Source organism: Tetranychus urticae, chromosome 2, assembly GCF_039701765.1.
Source record: "Tetranychus urticae isolate SD_2017Ah chromosome 2, NJAU_TeUrti_SD_1.0, whole genome shotgun sequence".
Taxonomy (NCBI): Eukaryota; Metazoa; Arthropoda; class Arachnida; order Trombidiformes; family Tetranychidae; genus Tetranychus; species Tetranychus urticae.
Genome location: NC_142959.1, coordinates 17,594,129 through 17,611,252, shown reverse-complemented (window position 1 = coordinate 17,611,252; position 17,124 = coordinate 17,594,129). Strand labels below are relative to the sequence as shown.

The following is a 17,124-nucleotide window of genomic DNA, read 5'->3' as shown; positions in this document are numbered from 1 at the left end:
AAATTAAGCTGTTAAGTTAAAGTTTGAATTGTAAGATTGTTACCGTTTTGTTTTGTGTATTTTGGTTTTAAATTTACATCCTTAAGATTTTAACAATTTAACTCTTAATTTTTTTAAATTGTAAGACCATGGAAGCTTTTGAAAAGATGGAGAAAATTGGTGAAGGTAAGTTTCAATAAAAATTATGTTTGAAGTTGAATAGTTTTATCTTATAAAAATCATATTACTTTCTGTTTGAAAAAATTCAAGGTACCTACGGTGTTGTTTATAAAGCAAAGGTACGTAAATCTGATGCTGTGGTGGCTCTGAAAAAAATCCGATTGGAAAATGAGGATGAAGGTGTGCCACCGACCGCTATTAGAGAAATAACGCTTCTCAAAGAATTGGCACATCCAAATATTGTATTGTAAGTCATATTTTTTCTGTTGAATGTTTACTTTGTATTTTGCCATTTTATTTCATAATCAAATCTCTTTTGTGTTTTAGCTTGAAGGATGTGATTATGCAAGAAAATCGTCTGTACCTGGTTTTTGAATTTTTGACCATGGATTTGAAAAAATACCTCGACAGCTTACCTGAAGATAAAATGGTGGATAAAATGTTGGTTAAGGTTAGTTTTGTTACTATTTATTGATACAGGTAATTTTACTGATTTGTTGTTTGTTTTTGAATTTTTTAGAGTTATTTGTATCAAATTCTGCAAGCTTTGAAATTTTGTCATCAACGAAGAACCATACATCGTGATTTGAAGCCCCACAATCTCCTTCTAGATTCTAAAGGAATCATTAAATTGGCTGATTTTGGTTTAGCTCGTGCATTTGGTATACCAGTTAGGCCATATACTCATGAAGTTGTTACTCTCTGGTATAGAGCACCGGAAGTTTTACTCAATTCGGAACGTTATTCAACATCTTTAGATATGTGGTCAGTTGGTTGTATTTTTGCTGAAATGGCTACAAAGAGACCATTATTCCGTGGAGATTCCGAAATTGATCAACTTTTTAGAATTTTCAGGTAAATTAGATATGAAATACTTTACGTAGCAGCTAGATCCATAAGACAATACTATGTCATAAAAATTACTTTTCAAGAGGGAAAATTCAATGATTTTTACGATATTCTTTGTTTTTTTTTGTAATTGCAGAGTTTTGGGTACACCAACTGAACAAACTTGGCCTGGTGTGTCAAAATTACCTGCTTACAAAAGTCATTTTCCATGTTGGAAAGAAAATATTCTCAATTCATTTGAACCAGTTATCGGAGAAACTGGTGACGATCTTTTAAAGGTAAAATAATATATTATTTCATCTGTTTCCAATTATCTTAAATTTTAAATTTTAAATTACAAATTCTAATTTGTTTTTCTTTTGATTTTTTTTGTGAAATTTTACTTTTCAGTTGATGCTCATTTACGATCCCAATAAGAGGGTATCTGCTAAAGCTGCAGTCAAACATGCTTATTTTAAAGATTTGGACATATCAAAACTTCCAGATTATAATGCTGAATATTAGTTTTGTTTTTCAAATCTACTTTTATAGCACATAATTTTAGTATCTTTTTATGTCTATTTTTATTCCTATGTTTTCCATTCTTCCATCACAACGAACCAAAATCTTTCTAAAAAAATGTATCATGGTCTAAAGTCAAATCAACTTTTGCACATTCTAGCTTAAATTGGTAATACACACAAACAATTCCAAAACCATCTATTACTTTCCAAGTTCACCTTATTTTCTTATGGTTTAAGGCAAAAAATTACATGGGTCAACATTCATTCTACAAGTTTTGATATCATCACTAATAATAATGGTTTCGTATTCTTCAGCTATTAAAATGCAACTTCGAAATCTTAGAAAAAAATACATGTTTTAATGCAATCACAACTATTAAATAGTCAATTTTCGTCATCAAAATCTACATAATTTATTATATTGACGTTTATTGCCTTCGGGTTTCTACTAGAAACCTGGAGGTCTCCATTTACATGTTGGTTTCACTTGTTTCAATTTATAACAAACTAAAATATCTGATGGAAGGAAATTAAAGTTCTCTGGCAGGTTAGAAAATTTTAGTCCGCATTCCAAGTTCGTGTTTATTGATTTAACATCTTCCTTTAAGTGCTTCATCGAACTAATTATAAGTCCATCTGCAACCGTCTTATTATTCCTCACTACTTTATAGAAGCAATCTTCCCGAAGAATCGGACCTCGAGTACATCGACAGCCAGCAACTGGAATAGATTTGCGTTTCTCTTCGATTAGAAATTGTTTTTGTACCAGAGCTTCTCCAATAACAACTTCGTCATCTTTTTCTGGCATCATTTCGTTGATAGATCGGATTAAATCATCAACAAAATGATAAATAACATTGTAAGTTTTGATTTTTACCTTAGATTCTTTGGCTAGATTCAATAATTGTGGGCTTATGGGAACATTAAAAGCATAAACAACAGAGTTTTGGAAACAAGCGGCTAATTCGATGTCATTTTCCGTAACTGCACCAACACCATAATGTAACAAATCCAATTTTATAGGAGAAGTATCATTAGGATAAGCGTCAATTATGTCTAAAAGAACTTCTGCACTGCCATGAACATCAGCCTTTATGCAAAGTCGTAGTTTAAATAACTCATCGGGGTCATCTTGATAAGTTTTGACTTTTGGACCTTTATATTTTGTATACCAAAAAGGTATTTTCGCTTCAATTCTAGCTTGTCTTTTCGTAGTATACTCTTCTCGTAATGCAGCATTTTTCTTGGCTGCTTCAGCGGCATCATAAAGAGCCTTTTGTTTCATTCGGACTTCATGAGCTTTCTTGACAATTTGACGAAGTGACTTTTCATCTGGAAATGAATAAACAATATCACCCGCTTCAGGTAAATCATCATCTCTCCAGCCGATTACTTGACTAGCAAAACCAGGAGTTGTTGTTTCAATGGGACGAGTTTGTTCATCAAACATGGCTCTGACACGACAATAAGAAACCTCACCAGCTAAAATATATGAACCTTTCTTCAAAATTCCTTGATTCACTAAAACAGTTGCCATTTTTCCTCGATGCGGATCTATTTTTGATTCAACAACGGATCCAACAATCCCACCATCGTATGAAGATTTTAATTCCAAGGTTTCTGCCAAAGCTAAAATGGCTTCTTTTAGTTCGCGCAAACCTTCACCTTTTAATGCACTAATAGTAACAACCTGGACATCACCTCCGTCTGCTTCAGTAACAATGCCTTCAACATTTAGCTGCCTTCTGATTCTTTTTAAGGCTTCATCAGCATTTGATACTTTGTCAATTTTATTAACTGCTATTATCATTGGAACTCCAGCTTTTTGAGCGTATTTAATTGATTCGATAGTTTGCTCCATTACACCATCATCAGCGGCTATTACCAAGACCACAATATCTGTAACATTAGCTCCTCTTTGTCGCATCGCTGAAAATGCAGCATGACCTGGAGTATCCAAAAAGGTGACTATCTTTTTAACCAGCGATGCATCAAATTTTTTCATTCTGGAGATACTTTCATCTAGTATAGAAGAAAAAATAAACATATTAGTTGATACGAAACTTAAAAATTTGAATTGCAACACTTACCCAAGGCTACAGCGAATGCTCCGATGTGTTGAGTGATTCCACCAAATTCTTGTTCGACAATTTGACTGTGCCTCAGAGAATCTAACAATGTCGTTTTCCCATGATCAACATGACCCATAATGGTAACAATTGGCGGTCTTGGCTTGAGATCTTTCCCTTCTGGTTCTCTTGATTGTTCAATCAATTCTGATATATTATCTTCAGATTCTTTAACAACTTTTGAAGGTGCTGTGACAATAGTGAACCGATATCTTAGTTTAGTCAACATGGTTTTGATATCTTCTACCGAATTTATCCATTTTATATTACACAAATCCATTAGTTCACGGACTTGTTCAACGGTCAATCCTGAAGATTTAGCCAGCTCACGAGGTCCCATTCCATGCCATATCTCGACTACTTTTGCTTTTTTGTTGCTCGGAGGGTCGGACTTTGATGGTCTGTCAGCAAATGACAGCACTGGTGACGAAGAAATAGACACTATCCTTGTACCATGAAAAGACCGGTAACATGTTTCTAGTTGAGAAGCTTTTTTGCCCAGTTGAAAATGATTTTTCAAAACAACTGACACCAGAGATTTAGCAACCCGTGATGATGAAGACAACATGATTGTTATTGAATTAAACTAATTACATATTAAATTACAGAAATAAACATTACAATTTAAATACAAATTTTGTAAAAAAACAGTAAATAAAAGCAAACATTACATGTGTTGTGAGGCAAAATAATAATCCACAGCTGATTTCAAGATGATAACCAGTTTTGTTGCTTTCATTCTTTCATGCTTTAGTTTTTCAACTTTTGGTGTAAAACTTCACAGGTAAAGTAAAGCGTTTCAATTTATTGAAATCAACAATAAAATATGAACTTTTCCGAATTAAAACAATTTCTTTAATTTCAATTAAGTTTTTTTATTGAAAATATTCAAAGGCAGAAAACATTGCGTTGAAAATACGCGCACAATTTGAAAAAGATTATCGTTAATACATAAGAGTTAATTTACAATTTTATTTACATCAAAATTAATCATAGAATAATGAAACCGACTAGTTGTCACCTTATTGTTAATTAACTTCATACAATGATTTTTGGGTTTCGCTTTCCTTTTCTTTTGTATTATAATAATTTAAGAGCCAATCGCCATTCATTTGAGCTTCTTCAGTGAGTGAAATAACTCATTGTTTAGTTTTGTTCATCAAAATAAATTGAATTATTGGATAAATGGTGATGAGTATTGTTATTATCACTGTAATCATTAATCAATTTAACTGCCTGGTTGATTGCTTTCAATAATGGTTTCTTATATTTCCACAAAATTTTATCCACTTTCCAATATTTCATAAACCTTTCTGAACACTCTTTAACCATACTCCTTGGACATTCACTTTTATAATGATTGAGCTGAGCCAATGAGGTTGATATGAGTGCGTTTCGCTTCATTGCTGGATACAATGGAAATAAAGTGTAATGATTGAAAACAGCAAGACTAGTATTGGTTGAGATGAAACTTTTAACAGCATAACCAGGTATACTAAAGTTAGTTGACCTGGCAACATGAGAAATCATATAAAGGTAACTTGATATTCCAGGTACCAAAGGAGATGGATAACTTTCCAGAAAATATGTATTTTGAACAGAAAACGAGGGATAGACTTGAATTGATTTAGGGTCATTGGTGAATACACGGTCCAATAACGATTTCCAATCGTAATCTTTCACAGGAACAATCACCTCATCGATATCAACCAGAACCACAAATTGGTGCGTATAGATGTGCCTAGTAAAGAAACCGAAAAAAAAACAAAACATTAGATAAGCACATAGTAATAACGGAATGAATTTGTAAGCTTTTTCTTTCCAGGATAACAGAATTAGTAATTTACCTAAAGATTCACTTCTAAATAGCTCAAGAATCGATACTTTAACCCATTGAAAACTAATAAATGAAATTAATTAAAACAATAAACTCTAAAGCTTCATTAATTTGAAAATATTACATAAAAATGTATCAATATCATAACCGAAAATTAACCGCAAAAACAAAGAGAAACACTGCCATCTACATACTTATAATGTATAAGTAGTAGGGAAATGTGAGTTCTGGGACAAATGCGATTTCTGGGACAGGGGCACTTAGGTGATTTCTGGGACAGGTATACTTATTGGATTTCTGGGACAGGGTTAGTTATGCGATTTCTAGGACATACTCGATTTCTAGGACAAATTAATTTCTAAGACAATCATTTGCAAGACAGCTTGCTGTCTTTCAAGGACAATTTTTCTGAGCATAGAGTATATATAAAGGGCTGAACTGGTTGAGAAACTGTCATTATGGATTCGAAAGTGTACAAGCAAGTTATCGGAATCACGATAGTTCTTATTTTTATCATTCTTATATTTGTTTGTTTTAATTTGTTTACCTGTCCCAGAAATTACATAACTTGCCCTGTCCTAGAAATCCCATAACTAACCCTGTCCCAGAAATCCAATAAGTATACCTGTCCCAGAAATCACCTAAGTGCCCCTGTCCCAGAAATCGCATTTGTCCCAGAACTCACATTTCCCTACTACTTGTATACTTCTGCATATTAAAGCAATGATAGAAGCTGAAAGTTGGCTTGAAAACCACAATTAAATTTCCTCTTTAATTCTGTGTTTAAAGTTCACCAATTTAACGCCCAAATGAAAATACGTTGCAAATTGAGATGAAATTTAAATTATGAACTCATCATAATGATTACAATGATAATAATAGCAATAAGATGAACCTCAACACTGATGTTAACCTAAACAGACTTTTCAGCTTACATTTTTCTTAATCTTCATCACGCAACGATGAATCAGCTCAAACCATGATTTTTCATCATTAAGATTGTCTTTGGTCATTTCATTGAAACATGGTGATAACAGGAAGATGAGTAAATACATGCAAGTAAATGAAATGTAAACAACATTTACAGATGCTAATAAGGCAAATCATCTTGACAATTCATGATTTTAGTTTTTTTTCAGGAAGAAGTTTTTTTCCCTTAAAATCATTATTATCCAAATGTTTGAAAATGAAGTCTTTTTTTGCTGTGAAAATAATGCAAATGATGATGATTTGAGGTGCTTTTTACCTTTAAAAAGCAACAATTGTACTTGTAATTGTTGTGGTTGTTATCAAAAACCCAAAAATGACTTGAACTTGGTTACCCTTAACAGTTGATAATACATTTAGAAATGACTTTTGATGACAATTTCCGTACACTTTGTTTACGGAAGACATTAAATGCTCCAACAAAATTAATTGATTCAGTGTTCATTGTCTTTCTATTAATAATTTCATGCTTTCAGTTTAATTTGTTTTACCAGTGAAACCATTAAGGAACGGATCAACAATGAATACAATTGTAGCAAGAGTTGGGAAAGCAAACAGATAAATTCACAATGTAACGATTCTCACAATAAAATCATATTGTGAGAAGTAGCGTTATTAAGTCATTTGTATTTGAGTGTTAAACCAATTCAGGTTACAAGGAAACAATTTAACACAAAACAAAGGCTTTTAATAGCACCAACTCTGATCAAACTGTCTAGTTTAGTGACTTTAAATCAATTCAATTTATGATTATGTAAAGATTCAATTGTTAAACTTAAACCCAGCAAACTAAAGACCTATGAATATGTTTGGTTAAACTTGAATTGCATGTAAGTACTGTGAACAACTTTAATCGTTTTATTGGCCATCAATTGGATTACAGATGAAACTTAATTTCATCGACGCAATTGTTCAATGCCAATGACCGGAAATTAATAATATTATGATAAACACTTCTCATCAATTTGGGTCCAATTTTACAAGATAAAATCAATGATCAATTTGGTTCCATCAAATTCACTGGAAAGTAATTACGAATTTATTAACGATTGAAATCAATTTTATTTGCTGTTTCACGGGCAGCTCTAATGGTCTTGGACTCGTTAGACAGTCTAAGGTCGAGGATGATAATAGAACTCGTACAAAAGATAAATCATTTTTTCCAAAATTGTTGCATTAAATTGAATAAAATCGATCTAATTGCAACCAATTTGATTGGATTAACGGAACAAAATAGACTACAATGTAATTTATTTACAATGTAACAATGAAAAAATTGAAAATTAATCTAAATTTAAACTTTTATCATTGCTATTGGGTTATTTAATGTTTCAATTTTATTTTTACGATGCATTGTCATTTTGTTCATAGACATTGTACAATTGTTTGATTGGTTAAATTAAGCAAATTAATCCCATTGTTACATCTGAGTTATTGTTTTGAATAATGATTTCATTTTAATCTTCAAATTTGCGATTAGCTAAATTAGTATAAAAGGAGAGCTTTTCAGTCAATTTTCATTCAGTTTCACTTTATCAACATCGATATCAACATCAACATGCCCACTGTTAGAACTGTTCAAGTTAAAATTGTGATTGACCATCTTGGAAATGTTTCTGTGCTCACAAGTGGAGATACTCGAGACAGGTAAAGTTCTTGATAGATTGAATTTCATGCCCGTCTCATACAATTCTTTTTATTATGACAGTTTCCAGCCTTCAAGTTTGGTCAAACTCACTGAATTTACTGCCGCTTGCTATTGTGAAGTTTCACCATACTTCAAGATGGTTTTTTGCTTTTCTTTTCTTCTATTTGAAACATTTTAAAAACAAAATCTAATGCGATTAGTTGGACACAGAGGTACATTCTGGATGCCCTACTATGATGGATCCCAAGATGCTTAAGCCATCTCTTTGACTGTTTCAAGTGTATCATTACATCATGGTAAGAAGAAACAGTTTCCAATTTATTTTTAAATGTAAAAACTTTCTTCCCTCACTCCATAGTCTAAGTTTTTGTTGCTTGCAAAAAATACGAGTGTTTCTCCTTCGCAACAGGTTGGAAAAATTTACTTATACATCCTTGCTAATCATCTATCAAAGGTCGAGAGGAAAACAAAGTTTAGATCTCGATCACATAATGCAATACAGGTAGGTCTTTAAAGCTGCAAATTCCGTCAGTATCTTCGATTTTAGCCTCAGCTTGCTATAAAAATTACGAAGCATCGTTACTGTGAAATAACAAGTTAAGACCCGGCATAAACTTGGACTTAAAAGCTTTCATTCAAAAATGAAATCGACTTGGCCAGGAAAGAAACGTAAAAAGGCCATCAAATAAAGATGATTGGAAAATTATAGAGTTTAAAACAAAAAGTGAGGATAAAATAAATTGGTTTGCTATCCAAATAGCACAATGCAACTTAAGATATAGACACTTCAAGTCCGCCTTTACAGAAACAATAATTTACAATATAAAATCAAAACAATTGTTCAAAGATTATGTTCAAGGCAGCCATTAAGAACGGCTGATATAATAGCATTGACTATGCTTTTATTTGTCTGCTCGTAAACATTCAGCAGTCCGAAAAGGTGCAACTTCAAGTCCAATGTTTTCAGTATTTTGTGGATCAATCAGAGTTCGTCATCGAGAGAATCACCTCCGTGAGTCAATTGGTTTAAACTAAACCTAATCTAACCCAACCTAACCTAAGCAACTTGGCACAATAATGCAAAATAAACTGGTTAACCTTTGAGTCAAAATTATCTAAAAACGTTGACATCAAAGTCGACAAGCTGTTTACCAACTTTGTACTTTTGAATCAATCTTTTTAATAAAAATCATTTAATCAACCATTTCAATGTACCTTTTACAAAAAAAAAGATGAAAAGTTGAGTGCTTTTTGTTCAATAAAGTTCAACAAGATGCTTGATAACAAGACTTTAAATCTACTCAATAGTTCATGTTGTTCATTAAATTTCAATTTCTTCCGGTTCATTCTATTGTGTTGATACAAGTGAAAGGGTAAAGATGAAGATGATGATTGAAATAAACAGAAAGATAAACAAGAGAGACAAAAAAATCTTCCGTGTTGCTGGCCTTCCTCAGAAGCCTGGTCAATTCTCTGTCAATGCAATTAACTCTGTAAACGGTTAATAGTCAGTTTAAACTCAGTAGCCCATCAAAATTGTGCCCGTTCCTTGAACACCTTTCAGATGATGGACCATAAGGAAACCATTAACCAAGGTAACCCCTTTACTGTTATCATTTACACAAAATAATGATCATTTGAGGATAAAAGAAGTGAAGGAGTGTAGTCAGTCAATATACAGTTAGAATCATTTGCGATGGTCATTTAGATAAACTCATTTTACTTTTTTCTTCATTGTTGCATTATTTTTGAAGAACCTCTTCCTTGACCGTTACCATCTTTTAACCTGCAAAAGACTGTCCAGCCCATTACCCTTTACATGTTGAAGTGGTACACAAATGATGAACAATTATGTGAGCCAGAATGAAGCGTGATGTGAATAAACAAACGGGTTTGTGTGTCACTTGCAGTTGGTTTCATTATGTTTGCTTTTCATATTCATATTCATATTCATTGACCAAAAGGTAAAACTATTTACACGGGAAAATTGAGTTTCTTTCATTGCTGGGAAAATCTCAATTCAGAATAAAGTTGTTAGAAAGGATTACAAAGGTGCAGAAACTTTGTTCAATTTGCATGACCTAACATGATGAATCCTTTACTAAAACTGTAACTCTAATTTTAATGGTTTTGTGCAACTACATGACAGAGGATTTCAAATGAATCTCGAACCAACATCGAGTTTCGTGCTTGATAAAACTTGTTTATGCGTTGAGTCGATTTCAAGATGTTAGTCGGAATTGTCGACAATTGAAGCTGAGATTGTACTTTTAAAGCATTTAAGTGAGATTTTTAAAGTGAATTCAAAAAAGGAGTTTTCTCGATCAAGATCAATTTGTTTCACCTTTTCCACATCCGTTCATCAAGTTTCAATCTGCAAATTAACTTTCATCAGCATATTAATTTACAGATTGAGCTAAACTGAACGGAACTGAGGTTGAATAAAAAGTGATTTGAATTGTATCTCAACATGGGTCAGTGTAAAGGTAACCAGAAAGTTGAAAAAAAAGTTAGACGCTTGGGAAATGAACCAGTCAAAGGTGGAAAAAGCAACCATTTTTTGGGTTCTTCTTTTGAAAAACTCAAAAGAAAAGTAAAAATAGAAAAGTTTTTTTCTCTATTTCTTGGCAATTTTGAAGAGGTAAAAAGGCCAACCTAAAGACTTGATGGTTAAAAGATGATGAAGATGATGATGTGCGGAAAGTTGCAAGACGATTGAGACGAAGAAAAGAGCAAAATAGAGAAGTTTCTTGTTGAAGGTTTTTTTCAAGTTGCTGTCTTTTTCAGTATAAAGTCTCAAACCTTTGTATTGTAATCATCATCCTGGATGGGAGAGACTAAAAAAGAGGGCAAAATTTTCTCTTTGTTTCTCATCTTCTCATCTTGTGAATAAAAAGTGATAAGATGATGAGAAGTGGGTTGTTACAAGACAAGTTGAAATGTCCAGTAAAACATTCAAACTTGTACCAGTAATTGTTGTTTATTTCAACATTAGGAAATGGTGATGAGGATGATGATGAAAGATAAGATGATAATAAGGTTTACAAATGATTTGTTTTTATTACATGAATGGTCTATTGATTTGAGTCAATTGAACATAACAATTACAATTGATGCACTTGTCAAACCATTTTGATTCCGACTCAGTGATTATTGTCTAATGTTTCGATGACAATTAAAGGTTACAAATAAACTGACAATCTGTTGATTATACAATGGAGGAATTAAATTAATTAACCTTCCAAACATTAAAACCAATAAACAAACCCAAATTGTCCATTGAAAGCAAGTATTAAAATTCACTGTAAACTTCGCGCAAACGAAGCCAACCTTTGAGTTTAATGTTGTCCTGTTGGACTCAAGGTCTAGGTTGACAAGACACTCAATCCACTTGGACTCTACCGTAACTTTCAATCAACATTTTCGGTCTTTTCTTGACTAGTAAAAGATGAAGATTAAATCTAATTGAACCAATCTATTTGATCAATTTTCACTTTTTGCAAATAACAACCTGTTGATTATATTACAATTGAGTAATTAAATTGATTTACTTTCTAATAATCATTGTAATCAAAAAAACCAAAATTGTCCATTAAAAGCAAGTATCAAAATTCACTGTAAACTTCGCGCAAATTAAGCCTACCTTTGATTTGAATGTTGTCTTGTTAGACTCAAGGTCTAGGTTGACAAGACACTCAAGACACTTGGATTTTGCCGCAACTTTTAATCAACATTTTTGGTCTTTTCTTGACTAGTAAAAGATGAAGATTAAATCTAATTGAATCAATCTATTTGATCAACTTTTACTTTCTTCTGCAAATGACAACGTGATGATGATGATGATGGGATGAAACGATTAGATAATCTGAGCCTTGAAATTTTCAAATGATACCGGTTAATAACATAATAATAATAGGAATGGAAAAGGATAATCACGAAATGTGAAAACATGATAAAAGAAGTTATTTCAATAATAATATTAATTTGATTTTTCATTTTACTTTCAATATTTGTTTGATAAGTTAAATATTACTGTTGAACAATTTAATCCTTATTTACATTGTATTTTTGTATCAGGCAACCATTCAACCATCAACAATCGACAAATCAAATTGTAAACTCATCAATTTAACTCTAAATGATTACACTAATTTTGTGATTAACTTTCTGAAGCAACTATTTTTTTGGTAGCTCATTGTATTAATATAATTACAATTGATGTTCATATTGTCACGCACAGTAAACTAATAAATGATGATTATCTTCATTATAATTTTCAAGATTATGGAAAAACTTTTCTTCTCTTTTTTCGGAGAAGAAAAAATTTCATCTTTTCTCATCTCAATGTAGCTTTACAAAAAGCTGATTCAGTTCACAATTCCTAATGAGATTCAACAAAGACTCGGCTTTTCTTTTGAATAATTTTTTGTTACATTTTTTTCTTCAAGTGCTTTATAGAGACCATAATGGCTTCATGTTTCATTTCATTGGTCCAAGATGATACAAGCTTGACCATTGTAACTTTATTATCTCAACATGTCCATTAACTATGCAGAAACTCATTTTTGTATCTCTTCATCATTATCTTGGTTTAAACTTCAATAAGAGTAATTCAGGCAAATGATTGCTTGTATGGAAAAGGTAAACTTCACTAAACAACTTCATTAGATTAAAGCTGATTGTTTGTCTACAACAAAAGCAATGGTAAATACTTGGTCATTCAATTGAATCAACATTCAAGTACTGAAATTAGCTGCTTTATTAGGATCCAATCAACTCGAGCCATGAAATGAATCATCATTGGGTGACTATTTTAGAACGAATTGTTAATAAAATATTGAAAAACAAACAAACTTGCACCAGTAAAAATAGTCCGAGTCTTAAAGATGTCAAGAAAGGTTATTTTACATCTCAACTCTAAGACAGATGTGACCTCGGAAAAGACTCGAAAGTCGCAATTTGCGTTGGAAGATCAGATGAATTAGAGTAAATATTATATTATAATATCATCATAATATCATATGACTTCTGGCTCAAAATTTATTAGCACAAACGATCGTCAAGGATAAAAACACCCGTTGAAGCTTTAACCAACTTTATCGTGATTGCTCACAGTTGAGTTGTATTAACTGCTTTCTTGTGGCAATACTGCAAAATGATCCAATGATTCAAAAGTGAAAATTGAATTTTAAAACAAAGTTCAACTCTATGAAGATGTTAATGTTATCTGTAGTGCTCATTAGGATCAAGCAATTTTAATCATCAAAGTTGTTATCTGGTAAATCAATAGACTTGTATAAATTGTATAAACTTAATCTTGATGAAAACATTGTGATAAATCATTTAAAATCCCCAACTGGAATCCTAACTTTTAACCTCAACAGAAAAGTTGATCTTTTGAGTGAAAAAACCACAAAAACTGGCCAACCACAGCGATGAGCCTAATTATGAGTTTTTTGAGGGTTACATTGAAAATGGCAAATTAATGATTAAGAAGAGTCAACAATTTAACTTGACTGTTGAACCAACAACTGAATGTCTTTCTGTCAGGCAACTTTTAAACCAAGCAGCACAAATTTTCCAGAAAATATGAATCAATGTAACTTTTACTATTAATTATTTCCCTTGTAACTTATCATTAAGACTATCATTATGATTATTAATACGATTAAAGACTGGTAAGCATATAATTTAGGAAAGAAAAAGCTTTAAGCTTGTATTACACTGCTTTTAATCTACACAATATATAAAGTCAATGTATCAAATTTTCGTGTCAAGATTGTGGCCAAACTGAGCGGGTTCTAGGAAAAAAATTACACAGCATGAAAGCCCAAATTCAACTACATCCACGAAAAATAAGAAATCCCGCCTCAGAATTCAGATCTCTGAGAAATTCATGAAAATAGGAGTTGGGGGAAAAATTGTAGAATCCGTATTCAATAACATTGAAAAAGGGGGAAAAACTTTTTTGTTATTCAGGTTGATGGCTCATTGTTGGACCAGGATTTTTTGTAAAAATTTGTCATTTGAGTAAAGAGTTAAGAGAGGCTTTTTTCACCATATTGTCTACCACTCAATCCAACACATCCACCGAATCAACCAGAACAACATCACTTTTTGAAAGAAGCAAACAAAATTGTCCAAAAAATTGTCCAGCACCATCTTGCCCACTTTTACACCATCTAGCATGTCCACTATTAATCGCCATCATATCTCAAAAGTGTTTGAAAATGTAGGGAGAAAAAGCCACTCTAAAGTGGTCGATGAAAGTGGTGGAGCAAAAGTGATGTTTGATTTAGTTGATTTGGCGGATGAGTTAGATTGGGTGGTGGACATTACGTTGAAAAGACGGTTAGCATGGGTGGTTAAAAGAAACTTGCGATCAGCCATGATCGCATTAGTTTCTTGTTACTCATAAACTTAAAACTTACCTGTAAAGACAATCATTGTAAGGTAAAAGCTCAAGACGTCGTTTTTGCCAAATATTATTCTGCAAAAACTGAGATCGTTCCATGGGCTGATTTGGCAGTTGACCAGGTAAATCCAAAGGAAACAGTTTAACTTTACCAAGTGATGCATAATAGTCGAGCACTTTGTAAGTTGACGGGTGAACAGAGTAAAGGTAAATGTTGATTAAATCAGCACCAAGAATAAATTGCAATTCCAACCATTCAATCAATCGTTTGGATATGTCTCTAGTAAAGTCCAAAGGTTTAACACAAATGGCAAACTTTTGCTTCCCAGGCAACCATAGACTTGACTTTGACTCAACGGTTGACAGTGGGTTAGCAATGGTACTTGATGCTACTGGATGAGCTCTGTTAGGTTGAGAGGGAACCTCAATCGGGATATAAGTTTCAGGCTTGGAGCAGTCGTAGGGACTTATCGAGACTCCTGACACATTGTAGTGTAAATTGTGCGGCACTAGACAGGAAAATAGGTAAGCCTTGTAGAGAGTCACTGATGACCCTTTACCCCAAATATCGAGCCACAGTTCCGTTGCAATCACTGGTACTGTTGTGGCTTGAGTCGAGTTTTGCTGTTGCCATAAATAGCAGGTCAAGTCAAGGGTCAACCTTTCCCTAACTAATGCAATGGTTCGGATGAAATGGTACGAGTTGCCTCGGAATGAATAACGATCGTCATAATAGCTTGACCAAAGGTATATATTTTCATAATCGATTCGTTGCCAAAGTCTACTGTCCCAGGTTATCTGATCAACTGGACCCACTGGACAATATCGAGATTTACTGTGAGGCTCAAGTTGCTCTGAAAAGGCTACAATTACTTCGACTTTGGGATCGACTGAGAATCTTGGATAATAACTTCGAGATGAACTTTCCAGAGGGTTAAATGTTGTTCCAGTCAACGAACTTTTTTCTGATTAAAGATAGAGAAGAAATTATTGTTGATAAAGTTCAAGCATAACCAGGGAAATTTTGATAAACTTTTATCTAAACTCGAACCAAACATGATTTTTTTCATTTTTACTTTTCTTTACTCAATTCAATGAATGTTTTTCATCTTGTAAACAGAATAATTTTTATTCAATTTTATTCAATCAATGGAATCCCATGAATTAGACGAGGTGAATTTTACGCTTTAATGGCTAATCTTATTTCATTTTTTTCTCCTTTTCTTTCTTTTCAACCCAATTCTCTGAATTTCATCCTCTACTACAGGAATTGTATGTAATTTTCAGGCAACAACTTTTTTTATGAGTTTCCTATGAATCTTTCAATGGTCCTTGATGGGCTAAACTTGAAGCATAACCTTCAACCCAAATAAAGGTATAATCATAAGATTACAAAGAAACATGTTGATTCGTAATTTTTTTTGTTCAACTTTTTTCATCTCGTTTGCTATCCCCTGTTATTTGCAACAATTTCAATCAAGTTTTAGTTCAGTTGAAAGTGAACAATTTATTGGAAACAATTTGGCTCTTGGACCACACAATTTGCTGTTTAAAGTAAATTTGGGTTAATCAGGTAAACTGTGTTAGACAATTGTTGCTCATTAGTTGATGGTTTGGTTGAAAGTGTGGGAAGACAAAAATTGATTATTTACCTTGAGTTACCATAAAAAGGTAACTGAATCCAGATATCAGTGAAAAAAGTGTTAAAAGTGTTGGAAAACTTTTAACAGTTATAAACTTTTCTTTAAACATGATCACCAATCAATAAACCGATTGCAATTCTTTTGTCGATCTGAGATGGTACAATTCTGTGGACATAATTTGATGAAAAATTGTTTAATCCGATGGCTCTAATTGACATTTATCACTTTTATTTTTCATAATTATTCTTACTGATTAAACTGTTTGTAAATGAAAAGTAGACGATACTTTTGATCAGAACATTGAATGAGAAACTTTTTCACTTTGATGGCAAATTGAACAGAAATGACATTGTTGGCTGTACAAGTAAAGTATTTATGAAATGATTACTTTTACAAGTAAACATGATGATGAAGATGGAGATGAAAAAGGCCAAGATGATCAAAGTGAGATGTGGGAGCAAGAAAAAACAAACGGTAGGAGGCCGTTAAACAGGTAAATATTTTTGATGAGTTGTAGGTGATTAGAGTGTTGAAGGAAGGGCCGAATCGAGAAAGAGAAGGAAAGAGATTTTTGAGAGCATCTTGATTGTGCATGGATCAAGTGTTAAAGATGATGAGATTACTCAAAAGATACAAAACATTAGCTTATTAGCTTCGGTGGAGCAATTATATGAATATGGTGCCATCTACATTACAAGAATGAAAAAATTCCAATTCTTGGCTCAATTATGCTGGGTGTTTTTCATCCTTGACGCTAGTTTGTGCTAATAACTTTGAACCAAATGTCAGATCTTGATGATGAATGGCTAATAGAATTGCAAAAATTTAAGAAAATAAATCCCGAGTTTCAAGGACATTTAATTATCTGACCTCTAAACGACATTTGTTGCAACTTTAACTGTTACATTTACGCTGATATCTTTTTACCAGCATGCATTATTGATATAACGTGTA

General features: G+C 32.6%; 3 protein-coding genes across 4 annotated transcripts; 1 reads left to right on the top strand and 2 right to left on the bottom strand.

The window, feature by feature from the left end:
* The first annotated feature begins 12 nt into the window (after positions 1–12).
* LOC107366754 (cyclin-dependent kinase 1-A) lies at positions 13–1,914 on the top strand. Its single transcript, XM_089268430.1, has 7 exons — positions 13–30; positions 126–165; positions 250–406; positions 487–610; positions 680–1,014; positions 1,145–1,286; positions 1,399–1,914. Exons 2-7 carry the CDS (start codon positions 129–131, stop codon positions 1,510–1,512), a joined length of 909 nt encoding a protein of 302 aa, XP_089124556.1. The 5' UTR covers positions 13–30; positions 126–128; the 3' UTR covers positions 1,513–1,914.
* Positions 1,849–4,322, bottom strand: mIF2 (mitochondrial translation initiation factor 2). The gene is made up of 2 exons (XM_025161785.2): positions 3,602–4,322; positions 1,849–3,533 (listed from the first exon to the last, which is right to left on the bottom strand). The coding sequence occupies exons 1-2, from the start codon at positions 4,206–4,208 to the stop codon at positions 1,960–1,962; spliced, it is 2,181 nt and encodes a 726-aa protein (XP_025017553.2). The 5' UTR covers positions 4,209–4,322; the 3' UTR covers positions 1,849–1,959.
* Positions 4,323–4,481: 159 nt separating this feature from the next.
* On the bottom strand, positions 4,482–16,943 carry LOC112538470 (uncharacterized). Of its 2 annotated transcripts, XM_025161786.2 has the most exons (3): positions 16,180–16,943; positions 14,544–15,492; positions 4,482–5,381 (listed from the first exon to the last, which is right to left on the bottom strand). In XM_025161786.2, exons 1-3 carry the CDS (start codon positions 16,277–16,279, stop codon positions 4,787–4,789), a joined length of 1,644 nt encoding a protein of 547 aa, XP_025017554.2. In that variant the 5' UTR covers positions 16,280–16,943; the 3' UTR covers positions 4,482–4,786. The 2 variants fall into 2 exon arrangements, 1 of the variants encoding a protein (XP_025017554.2); XR_003083135.2 differs by lacking the exons at positions 14,544–15,492; positions 16,180–16,943 and adding an exon at positions 5,488–5,627 and having other exon boundaries at positions 5,243–5,381.
* Between the last annotated feature and the right edge of the window lie 181 nt (positions 16,944–17,124).